We start from the raw sequence: 17,255 nt of genomic DNA on the forward strand, positions 1-17,255 counted from the left end.
TCGATAAAATTTAATAATTTCATATACTAGTACGTGAGAATCATATATGAAATATATATATATATATATGCTGTCATATTAAGTGTATGTATTAATAATATATGTAGGCATATAATATATTGTTATTTTGGATAAATATCAACTAGTTAGATATTAATTATTTATAAATTTTCTAAAATTTTATAATTCAATAAAGGTTCTACTTGTTAGTTGTATAAACTCAATATTAAATATTTTATTTTTATTTATTTATTTATTTTATTAATTATTAAATCTTATTCAAAAAATAAAAAAAAATAAACAATTCGAGCTCGAGCTCGGCTCAACTCGAACTCGTTTGTGGGATAAACTCAAGCTTGAACTCGAGTTGAAAGTTTAGTTTATCAAGTCGAGCTCGAACAAAGAATAAAGAAAAATCTCGAACTCGGGTTCGAGCTCGAGTATTTTGAGTCGAGTTGAGCTCAGCAAGCCGAAGACCGGCTCGGCTCGGCTTGATTACAACCCTAGTGCACCTTATCTTGCTCAGTAACCCCACTTGGAGACCTTCCTTCAATTTGAGCTAAAGCCCACAAAACTTATTTGTAGCATATTGTTTGGTAGACCATCTATTTGTGAGAGAGCTGGAGCTACGTTTACAAGATGTGGATTTTTCTCATAATATTCATGAACTCTAGGCCAAAATGAATATTTAGATTGGTCAACCCCATTGATTGGGTCCAAACTAGTATTAAGCCAAGCTGACACTAGTAAATTGTCCTCTTCTGAACTAAAGTTTCTTTGTCTAGATTTAGTTTTTCTAGCAATCCATTGTTTTGGGTTGGGTGGAGTAACTTGGAATTCTAAGTCATTAAAAAATGTAAGGAGGTAGTCATTGTAGCTTTCTTTCCCCTCCTGTAAAAGGGTAGTGAATGAATAAACTCCATGGAGTTGTGAATCCATCCTTCATAGTCCAAAAAAATAAAAAATAAAAAAAATGGGATCATGGAACTCAATCAAACTCAATAAGTTTGTGAAAGATACAAAACAGCAACACATGCTTTGATATACCAGAGAATAATTGAGGACCAATACCAATTAATTTTAACAATGTAGTATACTCTGATCATCAATGACCAGAAGACATTTTCTATCGATAAAATAGCACAAAAGATAGGAGAGGAAGAGTTGAAGTATTTATCTACATATATATATATATATATATATATATATATACACACACACACACTCACACACATACACATATATATATATATACATACTGCATGAACTTGTTTCACATTTAACCTCCTTAAGGGTTTAGGAGGATGCAAGGAATTCAATATATGATGACTTTGGACAAAAAGGAACAACATGATGAAAAGGAAAAATTTCTGGAAATATGAATCTAATGGCATAATTAGTAATTAGTGCAAACAAGAAAGAAATATCAAATGAAGCAACATAGATATGTGTGCTTCTGAAATTCTTGAAATATCTTCCAGGTATTCCTCTTTTTTCCCCTAAAAGGATTGAATTTTATTTGGAGAAGTTGTTGTATTTCTTGCAAGATGTTCTACTGATTATATATTTTGTAGCTTGGTCTTTAAGATATTTTAATTACTGTTGTTATAGAGCTTTGGGTGCCTGCCTTGGCACTTGGCAATGGGAGGTGTTAACAGAGTGCTTGCATCTGATCCTCTTGAGCTAAACAAAATTAATTTGCTTGCGTCAACTCTAACTCAATGCAATACCAAGATACTAGCATACAACATGTGTATTCATTATTTCCATGCTTTTGTTTAATTTTAATTATTTTTTTGATGATGTGAAACTTCACCAAGACAAGACTCTTCCTGAATAAATTACTACACCCATCATAATAGTGTATTGGTAATACAAAAAACTCCTAGTGTGAAATCAAACTCAAGATTTGAGTCTACAGTTGATCGAGACCTGTCGTTTGACCAATATGATTGGTCATGCCTATGGCTATAACAAAAAACTTCTATGAAATCACTTTCAATATAAAATAAATTGAAAATAAGTAAAATATATCATGAGATATTTTTTAGTCCTATGATGTAGTATGATATAAATTTTCATCAATTTTTCTGATATGGTATGAGTCAGTAATTGTAGTCATAATTTGTTCATTTTGAATGGAAACCAACTCCATCGTCATAGACTCTTAGTCTTTACCACTAAGACCGAATAGAGAAAGAGTATAGAAGAAATACAAATGAGCCTTCAAGTTGAGCAGAGGGATTCTGAAGGGTCAGGAAACAGGAGCCATGATCCCTAAAGAGCACTTTTGGTTCCTTTTTTTTGATGATTTTGAAAGCATTCATATTTCTCACAATGCAAATGGTTTGCATTATATACAATTGTGCTTTTCTCCATGTAAAACAACATTTTCAAAACCACATCAACTGACATATTTACTTTTGATTTAATATTTTGCATCTTTTTAGATCATTTGATTTTGTCTATTCCAATCGTGTAAGTCAGTAGCTGTTTAGAACATTAGGGAGATGAAATCTTTTTTTATACATAACTTTTATGATTTTTCTTGCAAGGGAGTCAGAGCTAGTTGTTCTTTTTCATTTCTTGAGGTGGTAGTGGTTGTGAGATTGCAAAAAATAATCAATTGTTGAGGATACAATCAATGATATTAATAGCAAGGGAAAGAAACAATTTTTTTGCATCTGAAGAATTTTTTTTTTGTGGTGCTCGTTTTACATTTCAACATTTTTTGAACAATTTTGAAGCAACGCATAAAGAGGGAGAGATTGTTTGTGTAAGTGGAATGGTGAGTTTCTTACAGATTCTCTGTTGTTGAGTTACTGGTCTTGTTCTTCGATGTGGTTTGATGGGTCTTGAAGTCAATTCCATTTCAAAAATTCTATGGCCAATCGGCCTGCATCCCCGTTGCGGCATCATACTGCCACGTCGGCCAATATTATTAAAAAAAATTGAAATAGATAAAGGAGGGAAATTGAAATGGGTCTGTCTTTTCACTATGACCATCGTTGCTTGAATAAAAACCAGAGAGTTCCTTTGAAGCTGAAACATTCTGTCCTTGGTCGTCATCGTGGGTGAAGGATTCTGGTTTTTGCAGTTGCCATCGTCACATTGCTGAGTCGCGGTCGCGGTCTTCACATAGTTGAGTCGCGGTCGTCGTTGTGGGTCAATCTATTTATGCTAATTTCATCCCCAGCACTCGAGATGCAAATAGTTTGTCCTAGGAATTCTAGCAAGAATCTGAATAGATATCTCATCAGGGAGATTGGAAATCAGTCTAGAATTCTCCTCACAAAAGCTTGACGACAACCTTTGCCACTTACAAATTTCACTTTGTGAAATCTCATATGGCTTTCCCCAAGAGTTGTTTAGGCTCAATACAGTCCCCATCGAAGTCTTCAGAATTTAATCAAAAACTAAACTCAACCAGCTTCTTAAACGAATCAGTTTGGTAATGTTAACAATTCTAACTTCTAAGCATATATGAGCTCAACACGATAAAAGAAAGAATGAAATAATGGTATCAGAATCAATGTCAAAGGTCAATTATAAAATATACACTGGTAGTTCCTACATATATTGGTTAGACTGTATCATGTTCCTACATATATCTTCATATTTCTACAGAAAGTAGTTTGTAAAACTCAATTAAAAGGCAAACTAATCACAACGTGAACCTCCATTCTGTTATACCTTTTGTGCTTTCAGATTTGATAAATACTTCAATGAAAGGAAAAAAAATGTAGATTACTATCCCACCAAAATCATCGGTTAACATAACTCTTTCATTTCTAGTGAGGAAGACGAATGAAGGTGAAAGACGGAGCTTTCGGCTTTGAAGGGACTGCATCGATTTCGATGGTGAGAGATGGAATGAGTGAATCGAATTAGGTCTGGAAATGGGAGAAAAGGGGGAAATGAAGGGGGAATGGGGGGGAAAGAATCGAAGGAGGAAATGGAAATGGGAAAGGGGGAAAGGGGAAACGAAGGGGAATGGAAATTGAAGGAAACGGCGTCGTTTGCATTTTACCACGTGGGACGCAGTGCCGCGACGGGGACACAGGCCGGTTCTCTATAGAATTTTTGATTCCCTTTTATGGAGTTATATGGCAAGAGTCATACCTTGAGAAAAGGCAATGAAACCAAATCATTGAGAGAACAGAATGATCATAAAAAAGTCATCAATGTACAGAAACTCAATAAAACCAACAAATCATTAAGAGAACAGACTTGTATATAGAAACTCTCCATATACTATAAAATCCCACAATCATGTACCCACGCAAACTCATAGACCCATTTTGATAAGAAAAAATTTATGCTTTCCTGCATTTTGGAGAGAGAGAGAGAGAGAGAGAGAGAGAGAGAGATTCCAATAAAGCAAACATATTTCACCTATATGTTTTGTGAATCGGTATACGCATGTACGCACGCAAACTCCTACACCCATATTTTGAGAAGAAAAAATTTAACATTTCATGCATTTTGGAGAGAGTGAGAGAGAGAGAGAGAGAGAGAGAGAGAATCCAATGTTTACCTCAACAATGAGAGTAGAGCTTATAGCTGGATGATCAGTGATGGAAGCAGCGAGCGTAGTCAAGGAAGTAGGCTTTGCTTCTATCTTTGGCGCCTAGCAACGGAGAAAGATAGGAACGAGAGAAAGAGGGTTTGAAATGAGAATAAAAAAATTATGAAAAAATGAGGAAATGAGGATGAGGAGGAAAGAGAAATTAATTAAAAAAGTTTTACAACCATGAACAGGATCCTCTACATGTAGCGGAATCACTATATCAAAATGTAAAATATTTGTAAAATACAAGATCTGATGGAGTACTCTTTTAAGAGCATTTTTTTATATTTTGAAGAAAAATCTATTTTACAAGAGTCATTGGGAGTGCTCTTAAAGATGATTCTTATTTTGGTTTGAGCCTAATTTTTGACATAATACTTATTTATTAAGTATATTATTTTTACGCAATAATTGAGATTTTGCATTTTCGGATAAAATTATCAAAATCTCGAGTTTTCTTAGCTATTTAAGCTCGTCTTATGGGCTTCATAACCAAATTTTCACTTTTATGAATAAACTCTAATCTCATAGTTTTCTCTATATTTTGCATCATTTCTCAATTTCAATTTCTAGTTTTTGTTGAATAACTAGCGGTCAGAATAATTCTTATTCTACCCAATGTCACCCATTTAGTTTAATACTTATGACTTAACACAATACAAATACGAAGTTGTGAACATGAGTTGCCAACCCTAAATTGGAATGACCATTAAATTGACATGGCACTCGCATCAGGTCCGTCCCAAAATATGATATAGGATTTATTATAAATATTTTTTACAAGTTAAAACATAAAAAAATAAAACTTATAATGTCGGAATTAGCAGTTTTGTTTAGGAAAATTATCAACATATAACTCTTTTATTATTATTATTATTATTTTACAACTTTATATCAAGTGACTGATAGTTTTATAAAATTAAACTCTATTCTTAATGAAGTGAACTAGATTAATTGGTTGCTACCTAACTCGTAAAATAATTGGTTGATAGTTTCAATTTTTTTTAATATTGTGATGTCATCATATATGTTGTGCCTATATATTTTTAAATTATATATAAAAAAAAGTAATTGGGAAATAAAATTTTAAAAAGTCTAATTCTTCAATCCCATGTTAGCCGTCATTAGCAAATTTAGAAAATTTAATTTGAGAAGTAAAATTATATAAAAGAACATGAAAAGGAGAAGTTAGACTCACCCTCTACATACAATAAATTGTTACGTATCCCCATTGGTCGTAACCATCATTTGGATGTGGGTTTTTGGTCAGACGATCCATCCCCTAGCCGTTGGCATAGTTAGAGGTCGTAAATAAATATTTAAATTGTCTCAAAAGCTATTTATTGATAAAATTAGATTACTTATGTACTAAAATACTTTTTAATCCCACAAAAATTAAAACATAAATTTCAAAAAAATATTACTTTGATGATTTTTTTTAAATATATTTTTTCAAATAATACAGAATGTAATTCTAATTTTAAATAAGAATGATAATGAGCGAGAATTTTCAAGCGGAGTGTTGTCTTGATGCTTTAGTATCTAATAATACTTCAATTTGTTATTTAAAAACAAAAGTTGATCCGGTAGTTACCTGTTATATATTAAAAGAGGAGAGGACTGCCGGTTGTTGTAGTCAATGTTGATGAAAATACAACAATGGAGGAGATGTCTGATTGGAAGTTGGGACAGTGCGAGCTCTTGAGGTTGGTGTTGTATTGATGTCTTATTTAATTTTTTAGATTGAAATATATGAAATGAGTTGAATATTTTATAAATAATTAAAAAAAATTAATAAATTTGATTGATTTAAGATAAGTTGAATTTAATTTAATAAAAAAAAATAGTCGTAGGCAAAAAGATAGATGTGTTCGTTTGTTTCATGCCATATGATGCCAACCTCGCAGCTGTCCTTGTCATTGCCATTTGACATACTCCAATTAACGATGATTTTTTTAAGGAGTCTTATAATGTGATATTAAATGATCAGAAATTATTTATTATATTTTATTTATAAACTTCTCATTTAATGTCATACTATAAGATAATAAAAAATAATGAATAGATTAATTTTTTTTTTTTTTTACGAAGCATTTTTCGATGATTAAAAGGATGACTTTCATTTTTCTTATTGCTACAATCCACTAATAAATCCTAAAATTGTATCTGTGTAGTTATCATGTCTAGGGGTGTAATGGGTCCGGTTTGGTCCATTTTAGATAAAATTTGGGACCAAATTGATATACACCGACTTTGCATTTTCAAGAATTAATTCCACACCAGTTACCTCCTAAATCGAAACTTCAAGTTTTATCCGTTCCGGTCAAGTTTTCTGATTTTATTATACTATATACTATAATGATAATATATTGTAGTATATTATAATATATATATATAATGATATAGCATTATTATAACTATTAATATACACTATATAATATTAGTATCACTATTAATACAATAAACTATAGTGATATAATATTTTAAAATTTAATATTATATTAATTAGTAATTTATTATATCATACAAAACTATTTTATATATAATTATATATTATATATAAAAATTATATACAATATAAAAAATTATAATATATATATATATAAATCGATCCGATCCGGTTTAAAAAAAAAAAGAAAAATCAAAATCAGACCAATTTTAACCGATTTAAAAAAAAATAAAACCAACATCAGACTAAGTCTGGCTCGATTTATCGATTTTTTTTTTACACCCTTAATCATGCCAACTTGATACAGAGAGATCCACTTTTGCATGTCCTGTATTAATTGATATTTTTTATGTTAATTGTTTTCAATATAAAAATCCATTTAATATTATAGTTTAATATTTAAGCAAAAGGAAATATAAGAAAATCACTTAAGAATGGTGTCCAATGAGAGTGTACGAAAGTATATTGTAAATATTAGATCTCGTTTATTTTTATAGATGATATAAGATGAGTTAAGATAAAAGTTAAAAATTAAATAAAATATTGTTAGAATATATTCTTTTAATATTATTTTTGTTTTATGATTTAAAAAATTGAATTGTTTATTTTATTTTGTGTGAGAATTTAAAAAAATTATAATGATGAGATAAGATGAGATGTAAAAGTGAACGAGGCCTTAATTATTAAACTAGAATGCTAAAATGTAAATAAAAATCATAGGAATTAATTTGTATTCTTGAATTTAATTTTTATTTTTTTTTTGGAATACTCTTAAATATATTTTTATGTTTAATTTTAAAATTCATAAAAGAGGTGGTCACAATACAGTCAAATGAGAGCAAAGCCCATTAAAAAAAAAGATACAAATCCATTGACAATATCTAGATTTTAATGGCTGAGATTTAAATTGGCGGACTTTCAAAGATTATGGATATTGGGTGGAGCAAGAGGGTGGATGGAGGATTAGATAGAAAGTTTTTAAAAAGTAAAAAAGAAGGACAATGCTACATATAGAAAAAAAAATTTTTATTTATTAAATATTTTTTAATATTTAATAATATTATAATATTTATTTATTTTTTAAATATTTAAAATTATTAAAAAAGTTTAAGAAAAAAATTTTAAAAAAATATAAAAATACACTTAGTAGACGTCAACGAGAGCTCCCAACGGGCATCACAGCGGAAGATGTAGCATTTTCCAAAAAAGAATAACCCTCACTTTTGGAATGACGTGATTAAACAATCGGTTGGTAGGTTGGTGGATGAATTAGGACCCTTCAATTTCAAACTGTACCTTGCTTTTTTAACCAATGGATTGGACTCTTCAAAAGACTCTCAACATGGGAAGAGACTCTTGAACGGGTAGCACTATTTTTCAAATATAATAATTTTTTTGTAGGGCATAGATGGACGGCATAGTGAAGGGAAAAATATCATTTTACGGTTTTAGTTCTCTGAGAATTAAATCTTGAGTAAAATCTAGAGTAGAAATTAATTAATGAAAATATTTTAACTTTATTTCAATTTATAGATTAAGTTTTATTGTTTAAAATTTTAGGATTGAATTCTTTATTTATTTTGAATTTTTATAAGTTTGACACAATTATATTAAATCTTGCTATAGTTTGATTTCGTTAAGCTACAAGATTATGAATATATGATTGCGACTTAAAACAACTTTTTTCATGTCATTGATATGATCTTTTTCTACGCTATTGTTTGTAAATATAATATCGCCTTTAGATCTGACATTCATTTTTATATTTAAAAATTATGGTTTGTAAAAGGAGAATATATTGTAGAATTAAATTTGAGAAGGTAAATGAATATAATATCATATCTTCCAATTAAAAATTTGGTGCTATAATTCTTAATTGTGTATATAGTTTGGATTGAAAAGATCAGAGTATTAGATCTAGTTGATGGAAGCCCGAAGATTTACTTATCTTTTTGTTCGTGCCCTAATCTCATTTTAATTACGTGTTTTAAGTAGAATTCAAAATACTTTTCAGATTCTTGTCATCATGTCATTTAATCTTTTCCTTTAAACTTGCGTCTTGTAGTGTTTCTTTCGTCTCCTTGTGGATGGACACCCTAAACTATACTATAACACTACGTAATAGTTTGGGCGTAATCATGCAACAACTATGCACAATTTTTATATATAATATTAGAGTATTGATATACACACAACACATTTTCATAATATATTTTACAATAATGTTGTAAGATAAGGTGGTATTTTTCTAAAATAATGTTACTTTTATAAAGTGTTTTACAAAATTATCTCTCATTTAATACATTGTTGTAAAATATATTGTAGGAAATATTGTATATAAATCATTTTCAATAATATTATACTACGTTTTGAGTATTCATTCTGTTTTATTAATATTTTTTTAATTTAAATTTAAATTTTAAATTTTAAAAATGTTACTATTTTTCAACAACTAAATACATAAGCCTATATGATTAGATAAAGAAAATTATAGGTATAGATATCATTTTCGAATAAATAAAAGCACTGTTACAACTTACACAATCAGCCTGCCTGACTTATAACTGCCAATCCATACATGCCTGTGGCAATCGAATCTCACGGATTTTAAGTCAATTTTCCAACCTAAGACGACGTCGTTCCAACATTCAAACAAAATGAATCCATAATATAGAATCATAGACGACCGTTTAGGTGGCCCTCCTATCGGGTATCTCCGTTCCCTCCGTTCTCATCATAAGCTCCCTGCAATTCCTGCAGTTACTTGTTATTACCCAATCCTAACTCAGAAGGATCAATCGGTGGGGACTCACACGAAGAGCTCTCCATCTCGATCTCGATCACTTCTGGGATCCATCTTCGTTCTGGTTTGTTTCGCTCGATCTCGGTGTGGTTTTATATAGCTTGTATGTTTCTACGTATTGTACGTGGACGGATTTGAATTTTGGGTCGGGCGGGTTTTCGTAGGTCGGAGAGATCTGGGAGGAGGAGAAAAGGGGATATGGCGCATAGGGTGGACCACGAGTACGACTACCTCTTCAAGATCGTGTTGATCGGTGACTCTGGGGTCGGCAAGTCCAATATTCTTTCCAGGTTCACGCGCAACGAGTTCTGCTTGGAGTCTAAGTCCACCATCGGCGTCGAGTTCGCCACCAGAACTCTTCAGGCATGCTTCTTTCATCGCCTATGTTCGTTTCTCACTGAAAATTGTCGCACTTTTCGGCTCCATCCGTGCTTATTACCGCCCATTCAGTTGCTAACGCAGCTGTGCAATTATTTGATTCTCACTGCTATTATGAATAAGTTATTGTTTTAGCTGTAATTTTTCGTGAAGCTTCAAAAAAGCTTGATTTTCTTGAAAGATTAGTATTTGAGCAATTCCAGGTGTGTGTATGTGTTTGTTTAATTTTATTATCGCTTATTCAGTTGCTACAGCAGTATGCAATTCTTTGATTCTCATTGCGATGATGAATAAATGGTTAGTCGTACTGTAATCTAAGAACGTGTAATAGGTGTGATTGTTTTTTACAAGATTGAGAATTCGATTAGCAATTACAGGTGTGTATTTGTCCGAAGCCCCGAAAAATATGTGAGGGGATAGGATGCCTATTAACCTCGTTTATTGCGTCAGTTTTGGTGGCTGTTTTTGCGGATGAGATCTCGTAACTGAATGATGGCTTGTATAATTCAAGAAATAGAAGTTTCGTATATGGCTACGTTTGTATATTGAATTGAATTGTGATGATAAAAATATTATTAGAATATTATTTTTTAATATTATTATTATTTTAAAATTTAGAAAAGTTGAATTGTTTATTATATTTTGTGTTAGAATTTGAAAAATTGTAATGATGAATTGAAATGAGTTTGGGATCCAAACTCCTCTCTTTGACAGAGAAAAAGACCATTTTTAATGGTGTTGGAAGTGTGTTTTTTGAAATTCATGAAATCATGATGCTGATAAGAACTAAGCTGTATCATTAGATAAAGCTGCTTCTGTATAGAATCGCATTTTTTTTTCTACCCTTGCTTCTGAAGTTGTTGTAGAACCCCAAAATGAATCTTGTATACTTGTGTTGGAGAAATTCCATGGGCAATGGCATGGAGAAGTTTTATGTTGGTTTTTGACTTGACATTTAAATGATCTATATTATGAGATATAGGTGGAGGGAAAAACAGTAAAGGCGCAGATCTGGGATACGGCAGGTCAGGAGAGATACCGTGCTATCACCAGTGCATACTATAGAGGAGCTGTTGGGACGCTGCTTGTGTATGACATAACCAAGAGGCAAACTTTTGACAATGTCCAAAGGTGGCTCCGGGAATTAAGGGACCATGCAGATTCAAACATTGTCATCATGATGGTAGGAAATAAGTCTGACTTGAGCCATCTTAGAGCTACTACAGAGGAAGATGGTCAAGCCTTGGCTGAAAGGGAAGGCCTCTCATTTCTTGAGACATCAGCTCTAGAAGCGACTAATATTGAGAAGGCATTCCAGACCATTTTGATAGAGATCTACCAAATCATAAGCAAAAAAGCATTGGCAGCTCAGGAAGCTGCCGCCAGTACGGTTGTTCCTGGTCAAGGAACCACGATCAATGTTTCTGATGCATCAGGGAATGTGAACAAGAAAAGTTGCTGCTCTACTTAAGGTGGCATTTGAGGGAGGAAAAAGATTTGGAAGCAGACAAACCATTTTTTTCCTTGTTATAAATTTCCCCTTTTATTTTTTCCTTTCTTTTCTTTCCCTTCCTTCTTTTTGTATCTTTGGATGAGAGAGAGAGACATGTAGAGAGTAAATTTTTACTTAATCTAGTTGTGATAAAAGAGATTGTGAAAATTATAAACAGCACCATCGTTAGTACTTTTGGAGGGCCTTACTGAATCTGGTCTCTCCTTTAGGAGTTTGCTTGTTTAGTTTCTTCCTAACTTGCAATAAAAGCGCGTTACCTTCATGACATATCCTTACAACACTTTGCAAGCCATCTCTCTTGCATTTCCTTTCAAAGAGGTTGCCGGATTCTGAAATCTGCTGGTGGTAGCAGAAACACTTGCTTCCAAATATTTTCACCAGCAGTTACTCAGAAGTTTAATATTATAAGGCAGGAGTTTGACACACTAACTACATCAAAACAGATCCAGTCGAAACTACATTCTCCACATTATTGGGCAATTGCTGTAAAAATAAGACCCTAAAACAATTTATATTCAATTCTATTCAATTTGTACAGTTACATGATAAATATTGTCTGTTTTTTCACAGAAATCTCGGACCTTGCATATAATTCATTTGAGCAAATTCACTGCAAGAAATTTGGGTTTTTCCAGTGCTACAAATTCACAGCTAAAAGGCTAAAAAAGGCTGAAAAAAATTATTTGTAGCGTTTTTATAATCACTGCACATTGGATGCCAAAAAATGGATGCAATATCTTTTTAGCAGCGATTTCAAAAATCGCTACAAATAAACATATTTCTGGCAAAATAAAAGCATCGTAAATAGTGCATAAAATCGCCACAAAAAAGCCTTTCAATTGCTGATATCATCGTTGCAAAACATTATTTCCGGCGATTAATGTTCGCGGAAAAAAACTCATAATTCGCCGCAAAAGTCTATTAAACCATAGTTAAGGGTCGCCGCAAGTATTTTTTGTGACGGTATGTTTTGCGGGAAATAATTTTTTGTGGCGATATACATTGCTCATAAAAAGTATTTGCAGCGATCTATATAGATCGCTGCAAATAACTATTGTCGGCGAGTTAACTCGCGAAACATACCATCATAAAAAATACTTGTGCCGACCTTAAACTCGCCGGAAATAGTTTTTCGGTTATTTAAAAAAAACATTTTTGGCGGCTGAAAAATGCCGAAAATGGCCCTTAACAAAATTCAAAAACATAAAAATGCATTAAACATGATACATTATACATTCATATTGCAGCCTTCAAATCTGCCTCCAAAAGCAAGCCACCTAGGTGGTCCATATGCATGCATTTGCACTACAAGATATACTCTTCTGCAAAATTAAAAAATAAAAAACTTTGTATTTGAACAAAATAAATGCTATAAAATGGTGTGGGTAAACTGTAAAGGGTATAACCCATTCATGCAAAATAGCCCTCAAACACATGGTTCATCTCTTCTAATTTGCATATTGGTGATCTATTTCCTATCAATCTTCTTGCACTAAAACCTAAACTATGCAGATAACAATACTGAACTCGTACACAAAGAGAAAGAGATAACAATACCTCAACACTAAGCATAGTAGATGACAATTTACTAGCAAGATTAAGTTACCACATTGGTGGAGCCACAAAACAAATTTAAGGGCTTTGTATATATTTTCGATAAATATAAAGACCAAGAAATTAACACAATAGGACGAGACGCTTGCAATTACTTCATCAAGCAACTCATACACAAGCACAAAATTTTTTTAGAACCAATGAATCTTCATTAAGAATTCCAAGGAAATCTTTAATGACACGAGCAATCCTTTGCAAATAGCTAACATAATATAATTGAAATAACCTGCAGATCATACAGATAACATACAAGCAAATTTACAAAATGATAACTTTGTAAACAACGTTTCATATTTAAGGAACTATTGCCAACACAATCATGATGAATATATATGCTATATGTTCTCTCCTGTAATTTGTTAAGTTCTGTCCAAAATAAGTTAGAAGTTAATCTTAATATTCTAACTCAATAATAGAACACAGATGACAAAAAACAACAAAAAAGAGGAAAAAATAAATAGCTAAAGACGCTTATGAGCCTTAAATCTTAATTAATGATTTTGCATTCTCATTTTTTAATCGGTGAATGATTACATCCCTCTAAAATACTCCAGAACACATCATGCCATCCTCTCTAGACTCAAAACAAAAATGAGGTGGAAAGAAAGAGAGTAATATGGGTACTTACACACTACTGTTTGCGCAGGTTGTTTGATTTATCGTCAATTTTTTGGAAAGGAAAAATGAACCACGAAAAATAAAACCATTTTGTTTGATAATTTTTTGAGCTCAGTAAGTGGGTGAAGGGGAGCGGGGTTTGGATTACCTTTCCAAATGGGGAAACTAGCTGGTGCAGGGCTGTTATTCTATCTCATATATTAAAAATCCTACAACCATATGAAAGCCAATAAAGAGATGTAAACTTGACAAAAGGCAGAGCTAGTACCATGGCTTGGACTGTTTTTCTAGTTTTGATGTTACCATTATAGTACCCATCACCCCATTCCATCACCCTGAAAATATTAATCACAACACATCGCCTTACATAAGCAACAAAAAATATGAAGGAAAACACATGTACCTTTAGTATTTTATGTCAAAAGGTATTGTTTAAAGTGAACCACACGTACCCAGGGGCATAATTGCACATGGTTATAAATTGTTTGAATTCCTAGCCAAACAATAACATTTGCCTCTACAAACAGTTTCAAATTTCATTTCCAAATTTTCATTTTACAAATTTTCAACTTTCCTTTTCAAGATATATTCTTTCCACCAAGAGAAATAACTTTTGAGATGGATTTAAGCTCAAGCGGGTGCCTTGTTATCTCACTTTCCTTTCCTATATACCACTTTCAATTTTGTTTCATATGGCTGTCACTTATAAGCAAGTGTGATTTATGCCTATTTTCATAGAACTAATTCCTTTTATTTATCATAAAACTTTTCAAAGATTGACACAATATAAAAGCACATTTAACAAAAACAAATAAAGTTAAAAAGCAGGTTAAGAATTAAAAAACAAATGAAATACCAAAAGAATAAAGCCTGCAATGATAATCATAATCACAATAATTAGTCAAATGTGCTCCACATAAAATAAATTTAACATCCAACATAAATCAAATATACTTACAAGGCAACTGGAGAAATCTAGAAATCTAATATTAATGATATTATGCGTCAATGGCATGTAAAAGAACTACTACTAAAAAAATTTCAGTGGATTCCTACATTCTTATCCAGCACCATATCCACCTTTGGTCAATGGTGTCATAGCCAAATCAAGAACTCTAATTGATGACTAATGCAAATATGGAAAAAGATAATGGACTGATTTCAACTCCACACTCATTGTCAGGAGAGCCAAGACTACTGAGGTTAGGTTTGACCTTCAAAATGAGTTTCTACCTCTTGCAGCTCAGGCCAAAGGCCAGTCAAAGATTGATGCCTAAACTCAAAATCTTAGCTCAATGCTCACATTATTCAACCAAAGTCTTTGGCCTTTCTACTTCTTTGAAAACACCTTAAAAAATACCATATGGTGCAATTGTATTATTGCTACTTATTTGTTTCATTATCCTTTTTTAACTCGATCTGTCTAAAGACATTCATCAAATTTGAACTGAATTGAAATCATAATTTAAAATAAGTGATAAGTTCATAGAATATTGTTAGCACAAGCAACTTAATAGTGACAACTCAATGATATAAAGCATGGTCAATAAGACGATTTTAGCATATGAACTACTTGAAAAAGTGTGATGACATTTGCACACGGGAAATTGTAAGAAGAAAGTGCTGCTTTATTGAACATTATCAAGAGAACTGCAGGATGGAGGACAACATTATCATTATCATTTTCACAGAATATGGCTACCAATAGAAAACCTATTAACAGCACATGGTAAACTCGGTAGCCAAAATCAGGCACAATTATTCATACCAAAGTCTTCCTTCTCTCACTGTGAGATTGAAGTTACTTAAAAAGCAATAGTGGAAACACCATAGGTGATAGCCAAGTTTAAACAGATAAAATGAGCTTCACTATAATTGGATTAAAAAATCTTTTAAAAGTAATCAAGAATTTTTTTGAAGAAAGCAATTGGTATAGCCTATGTACACAGGACATATACAAGAGAGACACCTATGCATGATTAACAACCGAATATAAAAATCCCTTCTTTTCTATCCTTATAGCATCCCCACTACTCACAGATAGAATAATCTACAGTTCATATGCTTACTTATACACATCTAGATCAAGACACACTCACATATGGTCAAGTAGAAATCAAATGTGAATCCATAAAGAAAAGCAATTGGTATAGGCGTAAACATGTACAATTATTGTGAACACCTTCTACAAATTAAAAAATGAAAATCTCATTAAAACAAAATTATAAAGTCACTACAGACACTATATAACACTGTGTAGCACGAAATTATAAAGAAAACTATAGAAATCAGGTTGAAATTAGGCAAGAAATTAGGGACACATAGGGGCTCGATTCCTTAGGGCTCTGTGGATGGAAAACATTTCTCATGACCTAATGCAACCAAATCAAAGTAATGAAAAACGAAAATGGTTGTTCTATGTAGAGAGAAGGGGGTCACCAATAAGTGGTTAGAGAGAGAGAGAGATAGATCGATTGAGCCTAAAATAGTAAAAGAGAAACCCACCGGTGTTGGCGAGAAGCCAGTGGCACTGACAATCGGAAACCACTTTGCGAAGACGAGAGAGAGAGAGAGAGAGAGAGAGAGAGAGATGGATGGAGACCAAAAATATGAAATACAAACTCACCGGCGTCAGCAAGGCGGCGATATGGCAGCTACAATCGCACCGGAGTCGACAATCGCAGTCGAGAACAAAAGAGAGGGAGAAAGAGAACAGAGAGAGAGAGAGAGAGAGAGAGAGGGGGAGTATCGGGAAGGGTGGGAAAAATAAAGCACCCGCGGGGGATATTGAAAACACATTATTTCTGACGCTTCTCTCTCGCTGGAAATAACCAGTAATTGGACGTAAACAAGTCGGCATCTCTTTTGTCGCGACAATACACTTTTTACGACGATAATGTTCGCCGTAAAAAATATGTATTGCGTCGATTATTCTATTCGACGGAAAGCAAATGCCGCTACAGTTTAAAATTACCTATTGCGATGATAAAAATCGTCGTAATAGATTAACAGTCGCCGCAAAAAATTGAACAGTGAATTTTCCCTCTTCAAGTATCAACTTCGCACTAGAATTGAGCGGCAACATGGAAATCACCGCAAATAAGGAGTATTTGCGGCGATTTTATTTGAGGTGATCTTAAAAACGCTGGAAATGATCGATTTTCTTGTAGTGAAATTAAGGCTGTATTTGGTTCCCAAACTCAGTTGAGTTCCCTCCACTTTAAACTCCTTAAACTATCCAAACAACCAAGTGAACTGCTTTTATACATGAATTCAGTGAGTTTTGTTCCTGTAGATAGACTGACAAAAG

At 32.5% G+C, this 17,255-nt stretch overlaps 1 protein-coding gene across 1 annotated transcript; it reads left to right on the forward strand.

Annotated features, from left to right (window-relative positions):
• Nucleotides 1-9,763: 9,763 nt before the first annotated feature.
• LOC121239117 (ras-related protein Rab11C-like) lies at nt 9,764-11,725 on the forward strand. Its single transcript, XM_041136254.1, has 2 exons — nt 9,764-10,185; nt 11,183-11,725. The coding sequence occupies exons 1-2, from the start codon at nt 10,021-10,023 to the stop codon at nt 11,669-11,671; spliced, it is 654 nt and encodes a 217-aa protein (XP_040992188.1). The 5' UTR covers nt 9,764-10,020; the 3' UTR covers nt 11,672-11,725.
• Nucleotides 11,726-17,255: the final 5,530 nt, after the last annotated feature.

The sequence above is a fragment of the Juglans microcarpa x Juglans regia genome, chromosome 7D (assembly GCF_004785595.1).
Source record: "Juglans microcarpa x Juglans regia isolate MS1-56 chromosome 7D, Jm3101_v1.0, whole genome shotgun sequence".
NCBI lineage: Eukaryota > Viridiplantae > Streptophyta > Magnoliopsida > Fagales > Juglandaceae > Juglans > Juglans microcarpa x Juglans regia.